The following is a 21,694-nucleotide window of genomic DNA, read 5'->3' on the forward strand; positions in this document are numbered from 1 at the left end:
TAAACCTTGTTACTAACGAGCATCAAGCTTCTCTATAATCGTATTAAACCTGCATCTCGAAAAAAAATCTATGACTTTTTATCAAATGATAGAAAAAATTGGTTTAATCGCCAGACTCAAGAGCATGATTAAAAATGGAATCTTTTATTACTTATTCAGTTAAAACGATTGGCGAAATGGATGAGGATATTAAAAAATTCAACATCTTCAGTAAACATTTGATATTCTGGATATGTCGATTTCTATTTTTTGCCTTTAGATTTGAGATTTGTCATACCGCGGGGCTGCTAGTTGTTTGATGACCTCCTGGACCCTATCCCAAAACTACCTTACTATGACGAAATCAAATCTTATTCCGACAGAAGTAGACGAGGTTCGATCAAGAATAGCCATATGTTAATTTGCCTCCATAAATGCCTCATGTACAACATCCTGTCAATAACGATAACACAGCATTGTTCATGATATATACAATGTGAATAGAATGTTTTAGTACAGAATAAGATAAAGTATAGCAAATTAAGGGATTAAATTGCACTTGTCAGCTGTTCGAAGAATCTAAAGCAGTGGGAAACCTTGCGACTTAGGAGATCAAATTTGGTGACAAATTTCAAAACGACAGAATGCCATGTGCAATATATCTTGGTAGCACAATTTTGAAAAAAATCTATGCTGAATGAGAAGCTGTTAATACACACTGGCTGATTTTGAGTGCCGACATTTGAACGAATATGCCACTATTATATTTATAGGTGATAAATGTTTGTCATCTGTGCACCATGACATAAATGCTATCATTTTAAACATACTATATTTGTGTGTTCTGTTGTAACGGTTCCCCCATTGAAAGTCCTCTGTGACAAATACTCTACTATCAATTCAATTTATTCATTGTACTACAAAAAGTTGTTAACAGTTACTGGAAGTTTTAGTTCAACATGAAGGTACTGCTATCGAGCTTAATTTTTTTCTAATAAGAACTTGGCGAATAATATGTCAAAAGTAATATAACAAAACTTGCACCAGATTTATTTCTTGTTGAAATTCTTTATATACAAATGTTTTGAAGAGCAAAATTTAAGGCCATGTACCGTAAATACAGAGTGTCTTAACAATGCGTAATTAGCATATTTATAATTAAGTGCCTCCTAACGAGAAAGTTAATTGTTTTCGGTAACAGCGTGCATGTCTCCAAAAGCATTTCTTTCTATATGATACACGAAAACTTCATATCAATTAACAACAAATGTGGAGAGCCTATAATTTTAACAGCAGTCCTTTAGCATTGCTGTCTAAAGTATGAAAAATATTTGTTGTATTTAGTTCCTTAGATATCAACAATAACGTAACTATTAACTGGAAATTGTAACTCTACAACAATTATTTTTAGTAGATTCCACACTCATCACATACATGCAAAATGTATAATAATGACTCCAAATCGTGCAGTTAAATAAAGGGAGATTATGATAGAGGCTTCTTATCTTTTAAAAACGATAACGTAATCAATAAATGCGTTAGGACATGCTTGATTTCAATCTTAGATTTCACAGAACAAAAATGACATTGACATAACTTGTATGATCATATACGGAATAAGAAATATGTACTAAGTGACACCTGCTGCTTCACGTTTGATTGTCGCTTTTTGGACCCCATTGTTCCAAATGAAAGTATTCAATTTTTATATCCTAAAACAGAACGGAAGACAACTGGTCGAACATAAAAAAACAAGCAAAGACAGAAACATGGACTGGAAAGATTCGTAGATGCAATACCGAAAGAATATTATGAAATTCCGTTGTTGAAAGAAAAGCGACATGGATTATGTGGACAACAAAACAATAAGAATTACAGCAACAGAGTTCAAGAAGCGTCAACGACAAAACATTAAGAAAGCAAATAATGAATGCCACCAACGACAACAACTAAAGGAAGTGGGACACCAAAACAAAGGGAAGGACAACAATATGAACAGAAGAGACACAAATAATCAATAATGAGACCAACAAGGACCGGAAAGAGTTAAAACATTAGAAATGAAGCCAGTAGGATCAACGAAATGAACTGTGACATTACAGTCGACTGAAACGCCAAAGCAATAGGAACTAAAAGAACAAGGTCCAAAAAACCACTGAAATCTTAGAAATCTCTCATGAACGTTTACGAAATTTCCGGTAGACTACAGCTAGCGTTGCTGTTAAGAAGTTCTAATGGAAGTGTGATTTATAAACTGTAACGTTATATAATGTCCAGTCAGGTGTATTTATACTTTTGTGCTACTTTAATTTTACATGTGACGCTGTCGTGTTTGCCAGTGTGAGTTAAAACCATATATTTTAGTTTTAATATGTATAAAGATTAAGAACTGCAAGACATGGAGGAGAGGATGATTTGGAAATTGTGTTTATTATCCAGCTTCACCGTTAATCTACAAAAAGAGTAACAAGAATGCGGTTGACACACCTAACCATCAAATAATATATATTTCGTATATCTGGTATATACTGTTGCTTATTGTCCCTTGATATTACGTTTTCTTTTGTGTACACATCATGTTGCACGTGATTCATGGTACTGTCACCTTCTATTAATAATCTTGCGCTCTTGGGACGCAATGTAACACTACATTTAGGCTTTCACATAAAATGGTACTGAAGTATATATGTGACAATGTCCTGTTACGCATCCCCCGACTTTTTACCCTACGTAAAAGCATTGTACATATTAATGATAATATATTATCTTATCACTTACGGCCCAGATATATACACTTACCTGTCTGTCATATGAGGACAGGGAGGCGTGGTCTGTGAGTCGTGGTGCTACAAATTCTGTTGCACCGTCACACAGCTAGCATTGGTCCAAGACGCCACATCTGCTCAAAATGGGAACGAATATTTTTGTGAGTATGATATCACACGGATAACACTTTTTTTTTACTTTTCGGGTAAAATTCGTATTGTTATAATGATACAGTTATGTCTAGGTTATCTTTAATCATAAGTCGCATATTTTTTCTGAAATAAGACTAAAATACGAATATCGGGATTTATGTGTAATCAATGGATTTTTTTATTAATTGGTATGTCGTATTCGTTATATCCTTATATATATATCAAATCAATTAAACCGTATTTAGTTCTCGGTAAACGAAATCGATAATGCGATGTGTGCATTTTTGTTGCAACGTAGAACGCTATACCAAACTATTAAAAGTACTTATTATTTGTTATGGAAAATGTTTAATTCGAGTTTTTAAATCAGGATTATATTTTAGTAAATTGATTTAAAATCTATGTTTCATTGTTTAGTGAATCGTAAACCTAAACACCATGATTCTGATAACAATCAATATATGGAGCCTCTGCAATGCCTATACTCACCACGAATTTCTAACCCACGGTCCATACATATTATAATGACTGTATGATTTGTTTGGAACATGGGTTTAGAATTTGTGTCAAGTGCCGATGATTCAGCCAGTGTTTTTATATATTTCACTGTTTAGAATAGGTAACTCGTACAATTGTATTTGTTTCTACCATTTAAACACAAAACAAAATTACATGTATTAAGACTATTTGACCCGACGACTTCTCGTGACATCATATATTGGATTGAAACAATGGCGTGACTTTTCACAGACATAATGAACTTAAATCACCAGGTTGAAATATGTTACTAAACAGTGTTCAAACATACTTATAAAAAACTAATGTAAGTGCCGTGCTATATCAAGTATGTGAGAATAACGTTGAGGTAAAAAAGCCGCTGATACATTCGTTGCTAATTTGCACAATCTTAGTTCTGAAGTCGAATATCATTATACATGTAAATGTATCCATAAATAATTTTACAAATATCTGGTGAGAATTTCGATCACTTAATTTTTATATCTCATTCTCAGCGTTGTTTCGAAAACGGCTAATGATATAAACATTGTTTTGATATTTGAATTTACTATCATAACCCAGAGATGTTTTATTAAGTGTGATTTTGAGCTCAAGGGACATGTATGTCAACTGTTTAATGAATTTTAGGATAGAAGTAATCCTTCTTCCCACATTTGGTATAGTACTAAACTGGCGTCAGTGACAATTAGTTTCCGTTCTTTTGACGTCGTTATTCATAATACGTAATACAGGGTTAGAAATATACGAATTTCCTGTTGACAATAGTTTCGTTAAGTTTGGTGTCATAATCACCCAACATACCTTGGTGAACCATCTCACTTGGTTGACTTGTAAAAGTTTTCATACGAGGCTTAATTTGTTGAAGAGCTTTCATAAAAAAATCAGGCCACAAACATCTTGGCAAGTTCTTCCAATTCCCTTAAATATGTTGTCTTGAAATGAAAAGGGATGTATGAACAATCGCAGATTGTGCTTCTACGTTACTTCTATCTTTTTCACGGGCTTCCTAGATGGACGAAACAGTCCATGATGCAGCTTAATGCATCATTTGGCTCTGCCTTATATAACTCCGAATTGTATAGAAAGTGCATGTTTTGTACATTCTGGGTACGTCTTGAAGCGCTCATTCTGATAAGAAGTGAGATTTTTTAAAGGAATCTTATAAGCAAAGCTAACTTCATATTGATACGTTTTTAAATATCCTATTATACGAGTGATTCTTAATATTCTTATATTCTTACAGATGAAAGAACGCAAGCGAATAGCATCTTTTATTAAAATCAGATAAAGCAGAGCAAAATAATGACGTAAACTGCATTATACAGCTGTTTCGTACCTCTCGGTTTCGTCAGTGACGCTAAATGTTTAAATTAAAGAAGCCTTAAAAATATGGTACATTTTTTTATATAGATTAAGAGTACGAAATGACTGAAGAATTTAAAAGTCGCTCGTATAGAATATTTTCAGTGTTGGACACAATTTGTTTTGGTACACGTATATTTATTGTTTTTGTCTTAGGTACTGTACACAGGAGTGGTATTATAAGTTGTGAATGTTTGCCTACAGCATTGTTATAGGTACGAGTACTCCCGTCGCGTCCTGATCGGAAACTGCCATCTGGTCTCAAGCAAGATTATTCATATTTTATTTATCCTATCTAACATCTAACGTTCATTAGACTACTAGATGTGACGCGAGACATCCAGGAGAACCACTTGTGATGCCATCACCTCATTTTATTATCATTATTTTAAAGTCTCTCTGTTCAACTATATTCTCTTTGGGCTTCTATCGCTTGTTATAAAAATATACGAAGGCCCACTATCTGTATCTTCGAAACATTTTGTAATGTCAGAACACACTAACAGATATGTACTTTACACGGTATATGGAAGTGATAATGTCACCAGTCTGCCTAGATACATAAATTATTATACTGACGGACATGTTACTTGTTATATCTAGGTAATCAGGTACACAATGATCGATTATATACATCTTATGCGAGGAAATGTCGCTTGACTAACATTGACCCTTTGCACGATGGCTATTTATGGCTTGGTGGCGATGTTTCTCTGCTTACTGTGGTAGGCATATAATACACCCATTGATTTGACGACAGAAATCATGACAGATTTCTCATGTGGTACACAACCTGATAAGATATTCTACATTGTCTGTATTTGAAAATGTCAGCTACATTATTGTTGGTATGTTTTGCTTTAAAATATTTCAAACGTTAATAATAATGTTTTCAAAATTTGGGATAAATAATAAAACATAAAACAAGTCCTCGTTCGGATGTCATCAGTGGATTAATTCATGATACTTTCTATTGTGTTTGTGTTTCATTAGTTCATTAGAATTTCTAGCATTTTATTCTTCTTTTTCCACGGATCGATCTTGCTGTTTGTCCATAACGACCAAAACCTGCACCAGACAGTTATATATGTTTGAAGCATGTGAACCTGATAACTATGGTGTCACATTATTAATAAATAGAAAAATAGTTCTGTGACAACAGACAGCATCAACATAAATGTGACAGTAAATACTTTGTGAACCTGACATTTATTTTTATTTTTTTATCTACTTTTCAATGGAATCTAATCTTTAATGTAACTGTACTTACGCATATATATTTTTTCCGAGTAAATTCCACACATCGTTTTAGTAAAACGTCTGTCATGAGAATGCTCTAACACAAGTCAGACACTCAAAAACAACGTGTTGCACATAATATTTTCATGGAGAACGATTCTTCCAACCAAAATGATAAGTTAGCTCAATAGAGTTAATTATAACTCGATAAGTGTTTCTGTCTAACATAGTTTGCCAAAAAAAATAATTTTTTATACTGAATATTATCTATGATTAAACGTCAACGAGTGAAGACAGAGAAGGATATTAATTTCTTATCAGCATTATATAGTTGAGAGAGGAACCATCGGATCTTTTATCTGTATTTAGTAAAGCGTAATCAATGTACTAATTTTGCAACACGCAGTTTTATATCGACTGAGCATTTTTAATCGGTTTCGATTCTACAAGTAAGATGTCAGTTAAAGACAAAACAAAACAAAAATGTGTATTTTCCTTTTTGATCTATAAGAATACTAATTGCTATGAAAGGTATTATTAATTACCGTCATTATGTGTGTGTCAAATAACACTTATTACCACGTCACGATATCCACATATTCTGGTATATATCTCGCCGCGTGTATATCATAGTGAAAACGTTAGTGTAATGGAATGGTGGCTAATGAAACCTCACTACAAGAACAACGTGTAATATATTGCAGTCGTGATAATTATGACAGTGATAATTAACTTTCGCGGTAAAAACTCATTAATTTGCAAGAGATATTAAACCTCAGCTAGGACTTGGTAACTGCGTTTTATGTCTAATGCCATAACAGTATAATTATATTTCTTCTACAAGTATGATGTGTTGGAAAATGTATTGTCAGGGTAACCAGAAGGGTTTCCAAACTGCATTTTGTCTGGTCGAAAATGCCATCATTCTAAATGGCTTGTAACGAAATTTACAAACTCATGGAAAACATTGTTTGAGTGGCATTATGGATAATAAACTGAGCTTGCATACGACGTCTACATATTTGTATTTTGAATGAACATTGCACAAAGATGATATCTACAGATACATCAATAAATACAATAATAATCAACTCTGTTAAGTTGTGGAAATTATCTTAAAGGAAATGCATTAATTGTTTGATGAAGAGTGTTAGTGAGAAAGTTTTACAAATTCGGCTCAGTCTTGTCAATTACGACACAATACCATGAAATTGTGATGATTCTTACTTTCATAAATCTATTTATGTTAATGTCATGTCACGTTTGCTTTCGGAAGTGGAATTATATATATTCATATTTTTTCAGTTGCTATTAGCAGTAATCGTGGTGGTCTCACAGGCTCAATCACAAAAACCCTCACCGCGTTTAAGTAGTCCAAAGTTATCGAAAGGACGACCTAGTGGCAGAGTTGGCAGACTCTCTCAAGGCAGTGTTCCCAGACCAGCTACCGTCACTACGCGGAAACCATCTGGCTCTAAAGTGAGCCCCGCCGCAGGACCGAAAGTACGACCCGCTGGCCCAAAGCCCACAGCAAGGAAGGCCCCAGTGTCACCAACTCCCTCTGGAACGCCTAAAACAAAATGTGTTAGTATCTATGCTTTTCATATTGGTGTTGTCCAGTTTCAGGGAACGCGATATGTTTATATAGTATCAGGAAGGTGTAAAGTAAGTGTATGAGTGCATAATGAAAAACCGACAGAACCTTCATTTACATGATATGTTCGATCACGTCTAACTCTTTGGATGAATGAACGTACCGTCAAAACATAATCATGATACGTAACAATAAGAACTCTTTTTAGACAGTAAGGTAAACGCCTTACGAACAAATACCTGTCTTAAAATAGAAATGCCAATCATATAGAATATATCTTTATAAAATCTGAAGTAATATCGATAAGATATTGCCGAAACTAAAATCCACACAAACGTATTAAAAAGTCAAATGTTGCATATTGAATATCTTTCATTGATATATCTCATATATATAAAGACATTCTATTTTGGAGACAATATGTTAACTTGACGAGTGCGATGTTATACAAATTCAATATCATAATCTGGAAGAATAACAGGAAAAGAAAGAAGAAAACACGTGTCTAGTGGTACGAGTAGAAAGATGTCATTAGAGTTCATGTCATTTGTAGTCAATGATGTCAGAAAGCCACGTTACCCAAATTGGTTTAGTATACTATGGTTGTTTGTTGCTATAGATAATATCGTCAATGATTCATTTTGTCTCGTTCAATGTTTTTTTAACTAATAATAAACAAACAACTATAAAGCGATATATCAACTACTAGTACAAGGGGACAATGATTCGTGTTTTCACGTGACACCTTAGACAATGTACTTCTGGGCTGAATGACATAAAGTCCCCAAAAGGTTTGATGTGATAGCAGCTCAACTGACCAAAATACAAGAGAGTTTCAACCACCGCCTTGTAGTTGTACTATGTCTGTGCCATAGCGTCAATGAATCGTTATATTTTGATTTGCATAGAGCCGATTTTGTCATAAAAATAGTGCAATAGATAACTTGAGCTCGACATGACCCCTCTAAATTGAATATTAAATGTCAGAATGCCATGAGCATTGTGTAATTTTCTAAACAATTTCATGCGAAAACTTTTAACCTTAAGAATGAAAATGATTATACGGTTGGAATAATAGGATAAGCAAATAGACAGAATGGCAAATTCAATTTGGCATTAATGAAAGATAAGAAAACAATGTACTACATAGGATATTTCTTATTCTCGATATAAAACAGTTATATTTCGTCACGTTGGATGGACACATATTTTCACTCGGCCTGCACTCTCACTTGATGAAATATAGCTGTTATTAATAGAATAAAGCAAAGAATATCTTTTATGTCATGATGTTTCATTAGTCGTATGATGGAATGGAGAGCTATCAAAAACCCATTTTACGGTTACAAAGGCCAGACTGTAACATTTTAAAATATCTGAAAACAGAAGAATTGAGGCGCTAAGAATTTGATATATCATTTGTCATATTAAGGAACATAGAAGCATAAATTTGGTAAGATGAATGACTTTGACACTTGCAATGTCACATGAGTTAAAAGATTTATTGTCTTTACTGTTTGAAGCAAAAATGACTAACGTCATTCCAAAATGTGTATAAGCAGGAGTTGCGAATTTGTTTTCCTTAAGTAACCTTGAACAACATGGTCATGTTGTAAGTGCTTAAAACAGATCCTCTGGGTAACCAGTGGACCTAGGATCAGAATTTCAAGCCACTATCAAGTTGGATGAAGCCTTGGCTCACTTTCAATGTTTTAACGGTGAAATGTAATACCGACATCAGACAGCTTGTAGACTGCATTAAAATCTAAATCTTCCCCATTAGGTTACCAGACTTGATAGTCACAACTATGATATAATTAGCCTGTAATCAATAAGACTGACAAAATATGACCGAACGTCCATACTGGGGTTTTTGTTACAGTGCCATGTAATTAACAATAGATTTTAGTAATGTATTAAACACATCATATGTGTTTCAGAAGGGAAGATGTAAGTTCCCACAAGAGGTGTGTGTAAGGAAAGCGAGATGCCAAGGACCTTCATGTTTCTTCTGTGCAGGTATATCACAGAATGTGTATCAAATAATCCATTCTAATCCGATCTGCTATAGTTTGAATTGTTTAGGAACGCAAAGTATAAAACAAATGCACCTGATTTTTCATTTGTGTCAAAACATAAGTAAATCACATTAGTTCCAAGCATCTACATACTGCATGAAAAGGATCTTACAAAAACATTACTCCACTTTCTTACTGATTGGATTTTTTCCGTCATGTATTTCTTTCTGATATTCCAAACCAATGTTGAAGAATATTATCTGATGTCGGGAATGTTGCTGTAGTTATTCTATTTCGTGTTATTGGTAAATATGTTGCTATATTGTCATTTCATGTGATTAATATTCATGACTTATTATTATTGATATTCAAGTACTAGTAGTGTTTCTATTGTAAAAGAACGGACAGAATGCATTCTGCAGCTTTTACTTTACATGTTCCTCATTTGCTAGAAACGAAAAGCATTCCTAGCCTTCCCGGGAAAAAGGCCGCGCCGACTCCTTCCTCGCCTGTGAACCTTGGGTTTAGTGGTATGGGTATGAATAACATGGAAATGTTTAGCATGCCGCAACAACGACAACAACCAACTGACATCTTCTCGGAACTATTCGGCCTAGGTAAGCACGAAGTTTTCAGTATATTACAGTTTAGATAATACATTTTTTCCCAATGGTATTAATTACAGATGCTGGAGTTATATCTGTTTTACTAACGCACTCTGTCTTAACGGTAGTGTATTGCAAACTACAGTCAATTGAATGTAGATTATGCAGTATAATTGCACTAGCATATCACTAAGATGGTCAGATGTTTTATATAATCTGCTTATAATAACAGAGTAAATGTCTTGTTTTGTAGGTCCAAGCACGGGAGGATACGATATTTTGTAAGTTGTCTTGTCATTTTTACCATTTCTGATAAATATCAACCACATTTATATTCCTTTGCAATAGTTATATGTTTTAACCTCTTCTGTGTAAAAGTTATAGCGAACCATCTGCTTCGCTCTTTTGAAAGTCATGCGCATTCTGTATTCCAAAAACGGACAGGAAATACCACATCATTAATCGTCAAATATATAGCAACATATCGAAGTCATGGCAGTTGTCATTTATTCTCAGGCCAACTTTATGAACTTCATCAAGAACTGAATTTAGTGTAGACACAAAACTGACAAAGAATTAACCACATATAAGAGAGTAAGTGCGTTAAGCTAACTTCTCTATTTAGTAGATGCTAGCTAACGGGGGATTATATCAGGCGTTATATATGCAATAGAATACTTATAGTAGTTAGTTTTGCTTGAGCGATATGCTATTCCATAACCTTATATACGTTACATAGATAGACTTACATGAATATAGATGTAATAAAGAATTTAGTAAAGGAGTTGATAGAAATTACACCCGTTTCGGTGAAGTAATATGAAAATATTCAATGTGCTAAGCTAATCTCATATTACAATGCCACGAAGATAGAATTGAATAAGTACGAAATGAAAACATTCACATTTGGATTCTTTATTTAAAATTTGATATTACCGATACTATCATGTAAAATTTATGGTCTGATCTCACAATAGCTTTTCACGTGTGAAACAAAATTCATATCAAATAAAAGAGCATGACAGTCATTTAGTAAATGTCAATTAATCCTCAGTGCTTCTTATATTTATCTTTGAGATAATAGTACTTTTAATTTCACATGATTACAGAATTTGTTAAATTCATTTTACTGAGAAAATAGTTAGACACAATATAACGTGGACTGTCTGGTAGTGTACTAACTTGGAGGGTTGGAGAACCCGTACAAAATGGCCAGAAGTAATGTTTCACAAAGAATTTTTTCTATTCTAAGGCAATGAAATTTTTATAGCATATTTTAACAGAATTTAGTCATACTGATTATAGTTGAACGTGTTCAGTGCCATACTAGATGTAGCTTGCTATTCCAATGGAAATGAAATTTGATGGAAAAGAGGAATACTTCTATATATTGTGTAATAATATGTCTAACGCATTGATACCTGTTATGGCCTACATGTCATAATGGACATTGCCCAAATATGATATTATAGATTTGAGACATTCAGTATCACACCAAGCAAATACGTTTCGTTGTTTTCTGCGTCCCTTATTTGCCTTTTTTCAATTTAAATGTGTAAGGAATAACAGGCTGAATGAAAGAGGGAACTGACAATATAGTGATAGAAATTTGTTCTTTGATCACGTGTTCACTGTTTTACTTATTAGCGGATCAAGGCAATCACAAATGAGCAGACAACCAGTTCCGTCAGGATATCCAAATAGTTTTTAGTAAGTAATGCCGATATTGTTAACACTGAGGAAGTAGCTAACACCAACTCGTAGATAATATCTGTTACAGATATCAACTGTTCTTGAAGAAAGAATATCTCATCACGTAGATGTAACCATATTTCCTCTATAGATACTTCACTCCCCAACAAACCATTGAAAATGTTGATGCTTTAATGATTTAACCTTAACTCAGCCAGCCTCTCCTGAACTCAGTGTGGTGGTTTATACCTTAGGGATATTACATTGTACATCAGCAGGCAATATCGAAAAAGTTACCATACTTTACGACTTCAGTAAGGATAAGACGTCAAGATTCTTGGCGCAACTCCGAAGATACAAAAATGGAAATTCATTAAGACAACAAATGATATTTATTTGAGACAATCACTTGATTACTTGCTCATCTTAATTTAACTTTAATAACATTTTGGCGTAGAGAGTCCTGGAAAGGGAGTTATTATCATAATCGTTCAAGAAATATTTTCCTTACCCTGGTTTTCATATTGCTGTTGCGCTTTTTGAATTTCTTGTTGAAAGTAGTCAAATCTTTTTATTTTTTTTTATTTTTATTTCTTATTTATTTATTCATTTTTTTTTCAGATGTTGAACAAATAGTTTTTTATATTGATATATTTAAACGCGATAGTGTTTTAAACATGATACCAATTATAACGGACAAATTTCAATGTTGTCTGCACTGTTGTACCAGCAAAAACAAATAACATTGATATCAATTTTAATTATAACAAAACTTCATCATCCAATTGTTTGTTATTAACCCTGTCAGCCCTCCAAACCCACTCACATCCATCCCGGTACCTGGACAGTATGACACGACATTTAGCCAAATGGATTTCCCTAAACCTTTGTAAGTAAAGCTTGTAGATGTGTTTCAATGTTGCTGTAACGTAAGTGATATATTTTCTGTCGGTAAAGCTGTTCGTAACATGACAGGCAACTTGTAGAACCGCACTCTGCCATAAAACAAAACGTTGTCGTGTTTTCGACTGTCACGGATGTTTTGTGAATGTATTACCTGTAAGCGTAAGTTATGTTCTCCTTGCTTATCGTTACAAATATCTAAGAAACATTATATTTATAACATATTGCTATAGAAACCATTTGTGTAACTAACGCAGATAAATGATAAAAGAAAACGATATATTCAGGGGGTAGAATTTAAAATAATATGGTGAACGTTTCTGATAACATTAAGTATGCAATATCCATATTATTTAACAAGTAAACACGTACAGAATTTTATATCATTAACCTGGTAAATATGAGCAGAAGTTCATGTCATTTACCTGGTAAACATGTACAGAATTTTGTATGATTTAACTGGTATACGCGTATAGATTTCCATGTTTTGGACAAATCGCTGAATGAAGGTATTTCACCATGGAATAATAATTTAATTTTCACAAGCTTCAGGTAATCCTATAATTAAGTATCAATTTCACAGTGAAGCATGTCGTTTTATTATTCAACCGATGCTTCATGTTTAAAACACTATTCACTATACTTTTTATTTCGTTATTTTGTTACAACAATTGTTAGAAACTTTATCAGTACATAATACAAGATTATAATATAAGATGTTTCGTATCCATGAAATAAATTGTATTCGAAATGGCATTTTCCTGAAAGTGGTTTTATAATGCGGAAAGAGGATCGTTTTTGGTTCTAACGGCTAATCATCTGTCACATATCAAAGTTAAAATGAACAAGCACATATTATAATAGACCCCGCAATTATAGCATTGTGCTTGTGTTATCTGACTTAAGTGTCGGTCTGTGCTATAGAGCGGCTAAAACACATTCTGGTTAAAAAATAGCAATTAAATGTGACCTTCCACAACACAACCACGCATTCTTTGAAGTCGGATGATGCCTAATTGTATCTAATATTGAAATGATAAGTAAATAGGTTAGTAACACTGGTATAAAGCTGATATAGATAACTCCGCTATTTGAGAAGTCAGTGGGACCATCAAAAATACTTCGTAGAAACCGAACTTCGTAAAACACGACACCAGTTCAGTTCTGTTCACTAGAAACGTTTACCTAGTCGCACACACAAATGCAGGTCCTTGAATTAAAATCAGATCAAAGTTTTGCAAACAAGTCAGTCACGTGGTATTTGTGTTGACAAATACTGACACTAGTCAGCAAAGTTATATAGTTCAGTGGAACACGCAAATACATTTTCGTCAGTATCCTCACGCGATACAATGAAGATATTTTATAATGTCAACACTATCCACATAGTGTGTATATGGAAAAATTAATGTTTATGTGACTAAAACTTCTTGTTGTTACCTTAATGCTATTTACGACCTTTGTGTATACTTGCTGTAAAATGTCACTAAGTGACTGAATGCATCTCTATAGTCCTTCTGAATGTTAAGTTGACACTATTGTCTCCTCAGCTTACTATCCTTTAACGTTTAATATTAACATTTAACCCTTTGACCAGTAGCTCTGGAAACTCCAAACCTTCAGGTGGATCCATGACTGATAGTAATTCTCCTCCCTTTTTGTAAGTATTTCGCTCAGAGTAGCCGGAAATCCACTTATCATATTTGTTATATCACATGCAACATCACTGTCTTCCTCATGCTCAGAAGACCAAAAAATATGTCGTGAAAAAAAAAAATGTTCATCGATATGAAAGAATATTAACTATATTTTGGGTTCCACAGAAGTAGATTGGTCTTACTTGCTCACTTTTCTATAGATATAAGAATAGAAAGATACCATGGCTATCGTCACGCGAGAATTCTTGTGATCTTTATGTATTGTCTATCCAGTACACTGAATGTTGACCGCACACGTTCATTTCTCGCAACCTTATAGTACTGAAGGCCATGTGTGGTTGTTACGTTCATTAGACAAACACGAGCAATTTAGATATTTAACATGAACAACAAACATATACATGTATTTTTAGGTATAGAATTTAAAACTACACATAAACAACAAATATATGTCGTGTGTATTTTGTCAATTAAACACTACAAACACCAGATACACGTGTAGTTACACACAAAGGTATAAAATTTAAAACTGTACATAAACAACAAATATATGTCGTGTGTATTTTGTCAATTAAACACTACAATCACCAGATACACGTGTAGTTACACACAAAGGTATAAAATTTAAAACTGCACATAAACAACAAATATATGTCGTGTGTATTTTGTCAATTAAACACTACAATCACCAGATACACGTGTAGTTACACACAAAGGTATAAAATTTAAAACTGCACATAAACAACAAATACATGTCGTGTGTATTTTGTCAATTAAACACTACAAACACCAGATACACGTGTAGTTACACACAAAGGTATAAAATTTAAAAATGCACATAAACAACAAATATATGTCGTGTGTATTTTGTCAATTAAACACTACAATCACCAGATACACGTGTAGTTACACACAAAGGTATAAAATTTAAAACTACACAGATTCAATGTATATCAATTAACTACATATAAATCGGGAAATGTAGTATGAACATTCATAATATTCGTAGTGCAGTTGTCATATAAGGCCACGAATGATGAACATAATATTCAAATTACAGGAGAATAGTGGGCCTATATTTCTCATTAGAATACAAGCGTGTACTTTGGCACTGTGGTATATTATGTATAGGCCATACATGTAATGTGCCATTAATGTCTCGTGTGGATATATAAAACACAGATCAATATAAAACATGTGCCAGTTATTGACAGGGCCGTTATAATCGTATAGCGTATGGCAGGTTTATTGCTTTTTAGTTATTTTTGACCTATTCCTCTAGGTGTGCATCACGATAGATTTGGGATATTTGGGGAAATTATCTACTTGATACTCAATCTCTTCCTTAATCAGATCTCATTAACAGGATTAAGGTATATATCATTGTTTTCTTCTCACCAGTAATCAATTGATACTGTTATATATTAACATGACGCCAATATGTACATCGTTGCTTCACCACAGATCAATCAGTATACTGATCAGTAGAACAAAAATATATAGATACGATGTAAACTGAAATGTTTGATTTTTAATTTTCCTATTAATTTGGACAACACAGGAAATGGGAAAAGTAATGAAGGTGATAGCTGTCGTTTGAATACTTGCGCATTCTATTGATTTAAATGAATATAATGCAGGTATTGAAATACATCGAAACAAATGATGTGATGTTAGTTTCTGGTGGTCGTGGCCGATAAATGACGCAAAATATAAGGCGACAGTATACTCAAATTTTCTAGCATGAATTTTAAACTTGAACTGTTCACTCAGACGTGGATCCCCACAGACGCCCGCGTCTATGCCACCGCCTATGTTACAGCCCTATAACTTTATGCGTGAGAGTCCAGCAATGGATCGGTCATCAGGATTATCCAATTTGTTGTAAGTTGGGATGGAAGCTGGCTTTAACCTTGTGTTATACAGAGCTTGCCTGTGGAGTTGGTACCTCATTCATTTACTCAGAATAACAAAAAAGCAGGATAAGTAGGAAGTTATGATATAGAATAATATTATATTACATTAATTGTTTTACATTGTATTAAAGCATTTTAGCATCCATACCCTGAAGGTCAAGGAAAATACTGTCGTATTACATTAATCTTGAATGTCATGAACCAAAAGTATACTAATATGTTAATGATACACTGCCCAGCCGGTATCGCAAGGAACTTTATCAGGATAAATAAACGACTGATATGTCGCTAACATTCTTCTAATTTGAAAACGTGACATTACCTAAATAAATGAGGATGTGTATGTCGGCAAAGAACCAGACAACGCTAATCCTTCCGGAACTTTGGTATTGTTTCTGGTTCTGCTCTTTTTCAGAGGTCTCCATGTGAGTCCTTCTTTTATTCATATTTTATCCACGTTCCATCAATATCGGGTTAGAATTATAAATTCTGTTTATATATCGAAATGTTCTAGCTGTTTGTGTTTTGTTTGTAAGCTCATTTGTTATCATAAAAAATGTTGAATTTAATGAAGAAAATCAAATTTGGTCGAAATCATTTAAAAAACTACATGGAAAGTTGCACTTATCCCAAATTCCTTTAATTTCATCATTCTTAAATTTTATGATTTTTCCTAAAAGACGGCAAATGCATGTGTATATTTAAAAAATATGCAAGGAATATTCTCACTTTGTCATCAGAGCATTGTGTCAGTTCTACTAACATAGTGGGTTTATTTCAGAGGGTTGTGGTATGTATCTTATTTCAGAAAAAAAAAAAACATGTCTGCAGTGTTACACCAAATGGCAATGCTTTGACCTTGGTTGTCGTTTCAAATTACAAACAGCTGAAAAAAAATAGCACAATCGACTGAAAAAAATCAGCACAATCTACTTATCAGATAATTATATATCATATGTGGTTTTAATTTCTATGTTTGATGACGTAAGTATAAAAAAGTAACTTAAACTCCCTCAGTAATTAACGAAACAGACAGGGGTTTATAATCTGATTTTATCGACATCTGTCGTTGACTTTCCATATATAACGCGCAGATATATCTGAACAGTATATAACAATAATGTATGTATAAGGTAGTGTGATAAGATTAATGTTTCCAGCTAAAATATGCTATATATTTGTTGTTGACACATGTGAATTAAGTATTTAATTATATCAAACAATGCCTGATCATTTATTTTTGCTTCATATGTAACACTTCTTTCAGGAAAATAGTATCCTCAACTCTATAAATAAAGTAATAATGCATGATATGTTTTGATTCAAGACAGACTCCGCTTTGCTTTTACAGGCCCATTTGACCGAAGGCGATGGCTGTATTTATGTATTCTTACCATTAAGAACTCATTTACATATTTTAGGGTCTTTTCCCTCTATTTTCATTCTGATTACTGAAGTGAAATATATGTAAGTAACTTGTGACATTGACATGGACACTTGGATTGAAGTTGATTCTTTATCAATTCGTTAGTAAGCACGACATTTTGTTTACAGTGGTGGGTTATTTGGGAGTGGATCAGGAGGAATGGGTGGCACCACTGGAATGAATCTCCTGTAAGTAAAGGACCGAGTAGTACATTAATAAGAACTATCGTTTATATGTATAATCATTGTGTCTGATTTCGATTTCTAATACAAAGTTTATAATATTGATATTATTATAAAACATGTTTTAGAATGGTGTTCCATATTACCGGAGTACAAAATATTCGGCAGGTGTTCAAATTCAAACTAATAATCAATTAAACCATTACGTTTCCAATTATGTTTCACTCCCACAAATGATAAAGTATACATGCCATGTGCATGCATACTATTAGACGTACGGAGGGAATGGTAAATTTAAAATTAATGTTTATACTATTAAGCATACTAATTAGCAATATAAAATGGTTGTCTATTGATGTTGGACTGATGAGAATATGTGAACGCCCTGTACCTGTAAATCGACTTATAAAGAAAGGCAACTTTTTAAACAGACGTCATTTCATCGCATTTGCTTATAAATTGTTTTTGTTTTAGATCTATGAGCATGCTTGGAATGGATCCATTCCAGTTGTTTTAGGAAAAGGAAATAAAATGACGACTTAGTGAAGTCTTCAGTCGCTCCCTAGGAGGAGTCGAATCCCGTAGTGTATGGTTGGCCATTTTGACAGTTCACATCGATCCGTGCTGCGTTCATCGTGCTCAAAAATTAATTATCTTCTGTTGGGTGTAAAAGCGACAGATCCGTGTATTAGGTGTAAATGACAGCGTGAAATGTGTAAACAAGAGAACATGGGCTCTCCGTTATGGAGTTCGGATCATTAGGTTATAGTTCGTAAGTCATATGTTTTTGTAAGAAATAAAACATGATCGGAAGTACTCTGCTTTGTTTGTATTGTTTTCTTATATTAGTATTCTCACGCTCTTCTAGCATTTGTTTCTCTTACAAATATCATTGAGGTATCACAAGAAATACCCGCCATGTTTCAATGTGCCACATGTATGAATAATCTAAAACTCTATATGAATTTTACAAGAATCCATCTGTCCTATAGCCCTTTCATCCATATGTTACGGGAGACAACTCTGTCAGGTAATAATAACAGCTGAAATAATTTTCTGATACCGATTGCCATAACGCGAAGATGAATTACAAAGTGAATGTTATTTAGATGACTGACGAACAAACAAGAGATGTTTCAAGCCTATGTGGTCAGTTGGAATATGATAAAAAAACTGTAATGACCTACACATTTAAGCTAAAGTTAAACAAAATGTCAGAATTCATACTGAAGCAGTTTCTGATCCTAACAGTAATTTTGCATGTATGAAATATAAGGTCAATTTCACTTAAGCCGTTTTATGTTGTGTGTGTGTGTGTGTGTGAGAGAGAGAGAGAGAGAGAGAGAGAGAGAGAGGGGGTGTGTGTGTGTGTGTGTGTGTGTGCGTGTGAGGGTTTGTGTGTGTGTGCGTGTGAGGGTTTGTGTGTGTGTGCGCGCGCGCGCAGACCAGTTCAAGGGACAGTGAACTGATATTTAATTCTAGGAACAGTTTGACTGATACTAATACATAGTATATAGGATATACAATCAATCTTTTTAAAAATATGTCTTTACTTAAGATATCTTATCTAATTAGATGGAACACGTGATCGACATTGTTCAAAGAATAATAAAGTATGTTAACCATAATCAGCGGCTAACAAGAGAAGGACAATTGGAATTTAAACTTAAAGAAACTATATCAACAATAAAACAATGGGACGGGAAGACGTTAATGTTGTGTTGAGTCATCAAACAGTCATAAAGTCAACGAAATGAAGGCGATTGCAAGAACAAGTCAGCTTCTTTATCATGATCTCACACAATGCATCAAAGAAAAACTCTCAGCACATCTTAAGCATGCTCTCACACAATGTATCAAAGAAAAACTCTCAGCACATCTTAAGCATGCTCTCACACAATGCATCAAAGAAAAACTCTCAGCACATCTTAAGCATGCTCTCACACAATGTATCAAAGAAAAACTCTCAGCACATCTTAAGCATGCTCTCACACAATGTATCAAAGAAAAACTCTCAGCACATCTTAAGCATGCTCTCACACAATGTATCAAAGAAAACTATCAGCACATCTTAAGCATGCTCTCACACAATGTATCAAAGAAAACTCTCAACACATCTTAAGCATGCTCTCACACAATGTATCAAAGAAAACTCTCAACACATCTTAAGCTTGCCCTAAAACAAAGCATCAAAGAAAAACTCTCAACATATCTTAAGCATGCTCTCACACAATGCATCAAAGAAAAACTCTCAGCACATCTTAAGCATGCTCTCACACAATGCATCAAAGAAAAACTCTCAACACATCTTAAGCTTGCCCTAAAACAAAGCATCAAAGAAAAACTCTCAACACATCTTAAGCATGCTCTCACACAATGCATCAAAGAAAAACTCTCAGCACATCTTAAGCTTGCCCTAAAACAAAGCATCAAAGAAAACTCTGAACACATCTTAAGCTTGCCCTAAAACAAAGCATCAAAGAAAAACTCTCAACACATCTTAACCATGCTCTCACACAATGCATCAAAGAAAACTCTGAACACATCTTAAGCTTGCCCTAAAACAAAGCATCAAAGAAAAACTCTCAACACATCTTAACCATGCTCTCACACAATGCATCAAAGAAAACTCTGAACACATCTTAAGCTTGCCCTAAAACAAAGCATCAAAGAAAAACTCTCAACACATCTTAACCATGCTCTCACACAATGCATCAAAGAAAACTCTGAACACATCTTAAGCATGCTCTCACACAATGTATCAAAGAAAACTCTGAACACATCTTAAGCTTGCCCTAAAACAAAGCATCAAAGAAAAACTCTCAACACATCTTAAGCATGCTCTCACACAATGCATCAAAGAAAAACTCTCAACACATCTTAAGCATGCTCTCACACAATGTATCAAAGAAAACTCGCGACACATCTTAAGCATGCTCTCACATAATATATCAAAGAAAAACTCTCAACACATCTTAAGTGTGCCCTCACACAATGTATCAAAGAAAACTCGCGACACATCTTAAGCATGCTCTCACATAATATATCAAAGAAAAACTCTCAACACATCTTAAGTGTGCCCTCACACAATATATCAAAGAAAACTCTCAGCTCAAAATTAAAAAGTAAGTTTGGAATGAAACATGGGAGAGAATTTTTTTTTATATGCGGTGGATCTTCAAGACTAATTAATACCCCTTGGGAGATATTCAAAACATGGTACATAAAGAATGAACTATAACTGTCACCATGATTTGATAACATTGACATAGGAAATAAGATGGTTGGAGGAAGATTGGACAACTATCCGATCCAGCAATAAAACGTCACAGCTGAAGATTCATGTGGAGAACAAGAACCATACATAACGCGGAAGATGTGGAGTCGGAAGATTAGCCGGGAATCTGAACAAACTGTAATACAAAGGATATTATTATCTCGTCTTAGTAAAATACATCGGATGGTACACTAAACATACATACATCTTTGGTTTACACAGGAGCAAATCATGTGTCATTAAATGTGTGTTTCCAGGTCATTTCCGCCGACCTGATTTCGGTCAAACAATGACTGGCATATCTCCTCAAACATCATTACTCTTACTAACAGGCATAGAAAGCTTTAAGTATTTGAAAGCTATTTAACCACACTACATTATCCTCCATGATTTTACTCCACAGCAC

General features: G+C 33.9%; 1 protein-coding gene across 1 annotated transcript; it reads left to right on the forward strand.

Annotated features, from left to right (window-relative positions):
- The first annotated feature begins 1,820 nt into the window (after positions 1 to 1,820).
- On the forward strand, positions 1,821 to 18,827 carry LOC132549820 (nascent polypeptide-associated complex subunit alpha, muscle-specific form-like). The gene is made up of 11 exons (XM_060213792.1): positions 1,821 to 1,937; positions 7,323 to 7,601; positions 9,552 to 9,630; positions 10,082 to 10,246; positions 10,488 to 10,515; positions 11,882 to 11,944; positions 12,735 to 12,815; positions 14,427 to 14,489; positions 16,261 to 16,371; positions 17,958 to 18,017; positions 18,486 to 18,827. The coding sequence occupies exons 1-11, from the start codon at positions 1,821 to 1,823 to the stop codon at positions 18,526 to 18,528; spliced, it is 1,089 nt and encodes a 362-aa protein (XP_060069775.1). The 3' UTR covers positions 18,529 to 18,827.
- Positions 18,828 to 21,694: the final 2,867 nt, after the last annotated feature.

The sequence above is a fragment of the Ylistrum balloti genome, unplaced genomic scaffold (genome assembly GCF_031769215.1).
Source record: "Ylistrum balloti isolate Yb309-2 unplaced genomic scaffold, AGI_CSIRO_Ybal_v1 Utg370078, whole genome shotgun sequence".
Classification (NCBI taxonomy): Eukaryota; Metazoa; Mollusca; class Bivalvia; order Pectinida; family Pectinidae; genus Ylistrum; species Ylistrum balloti.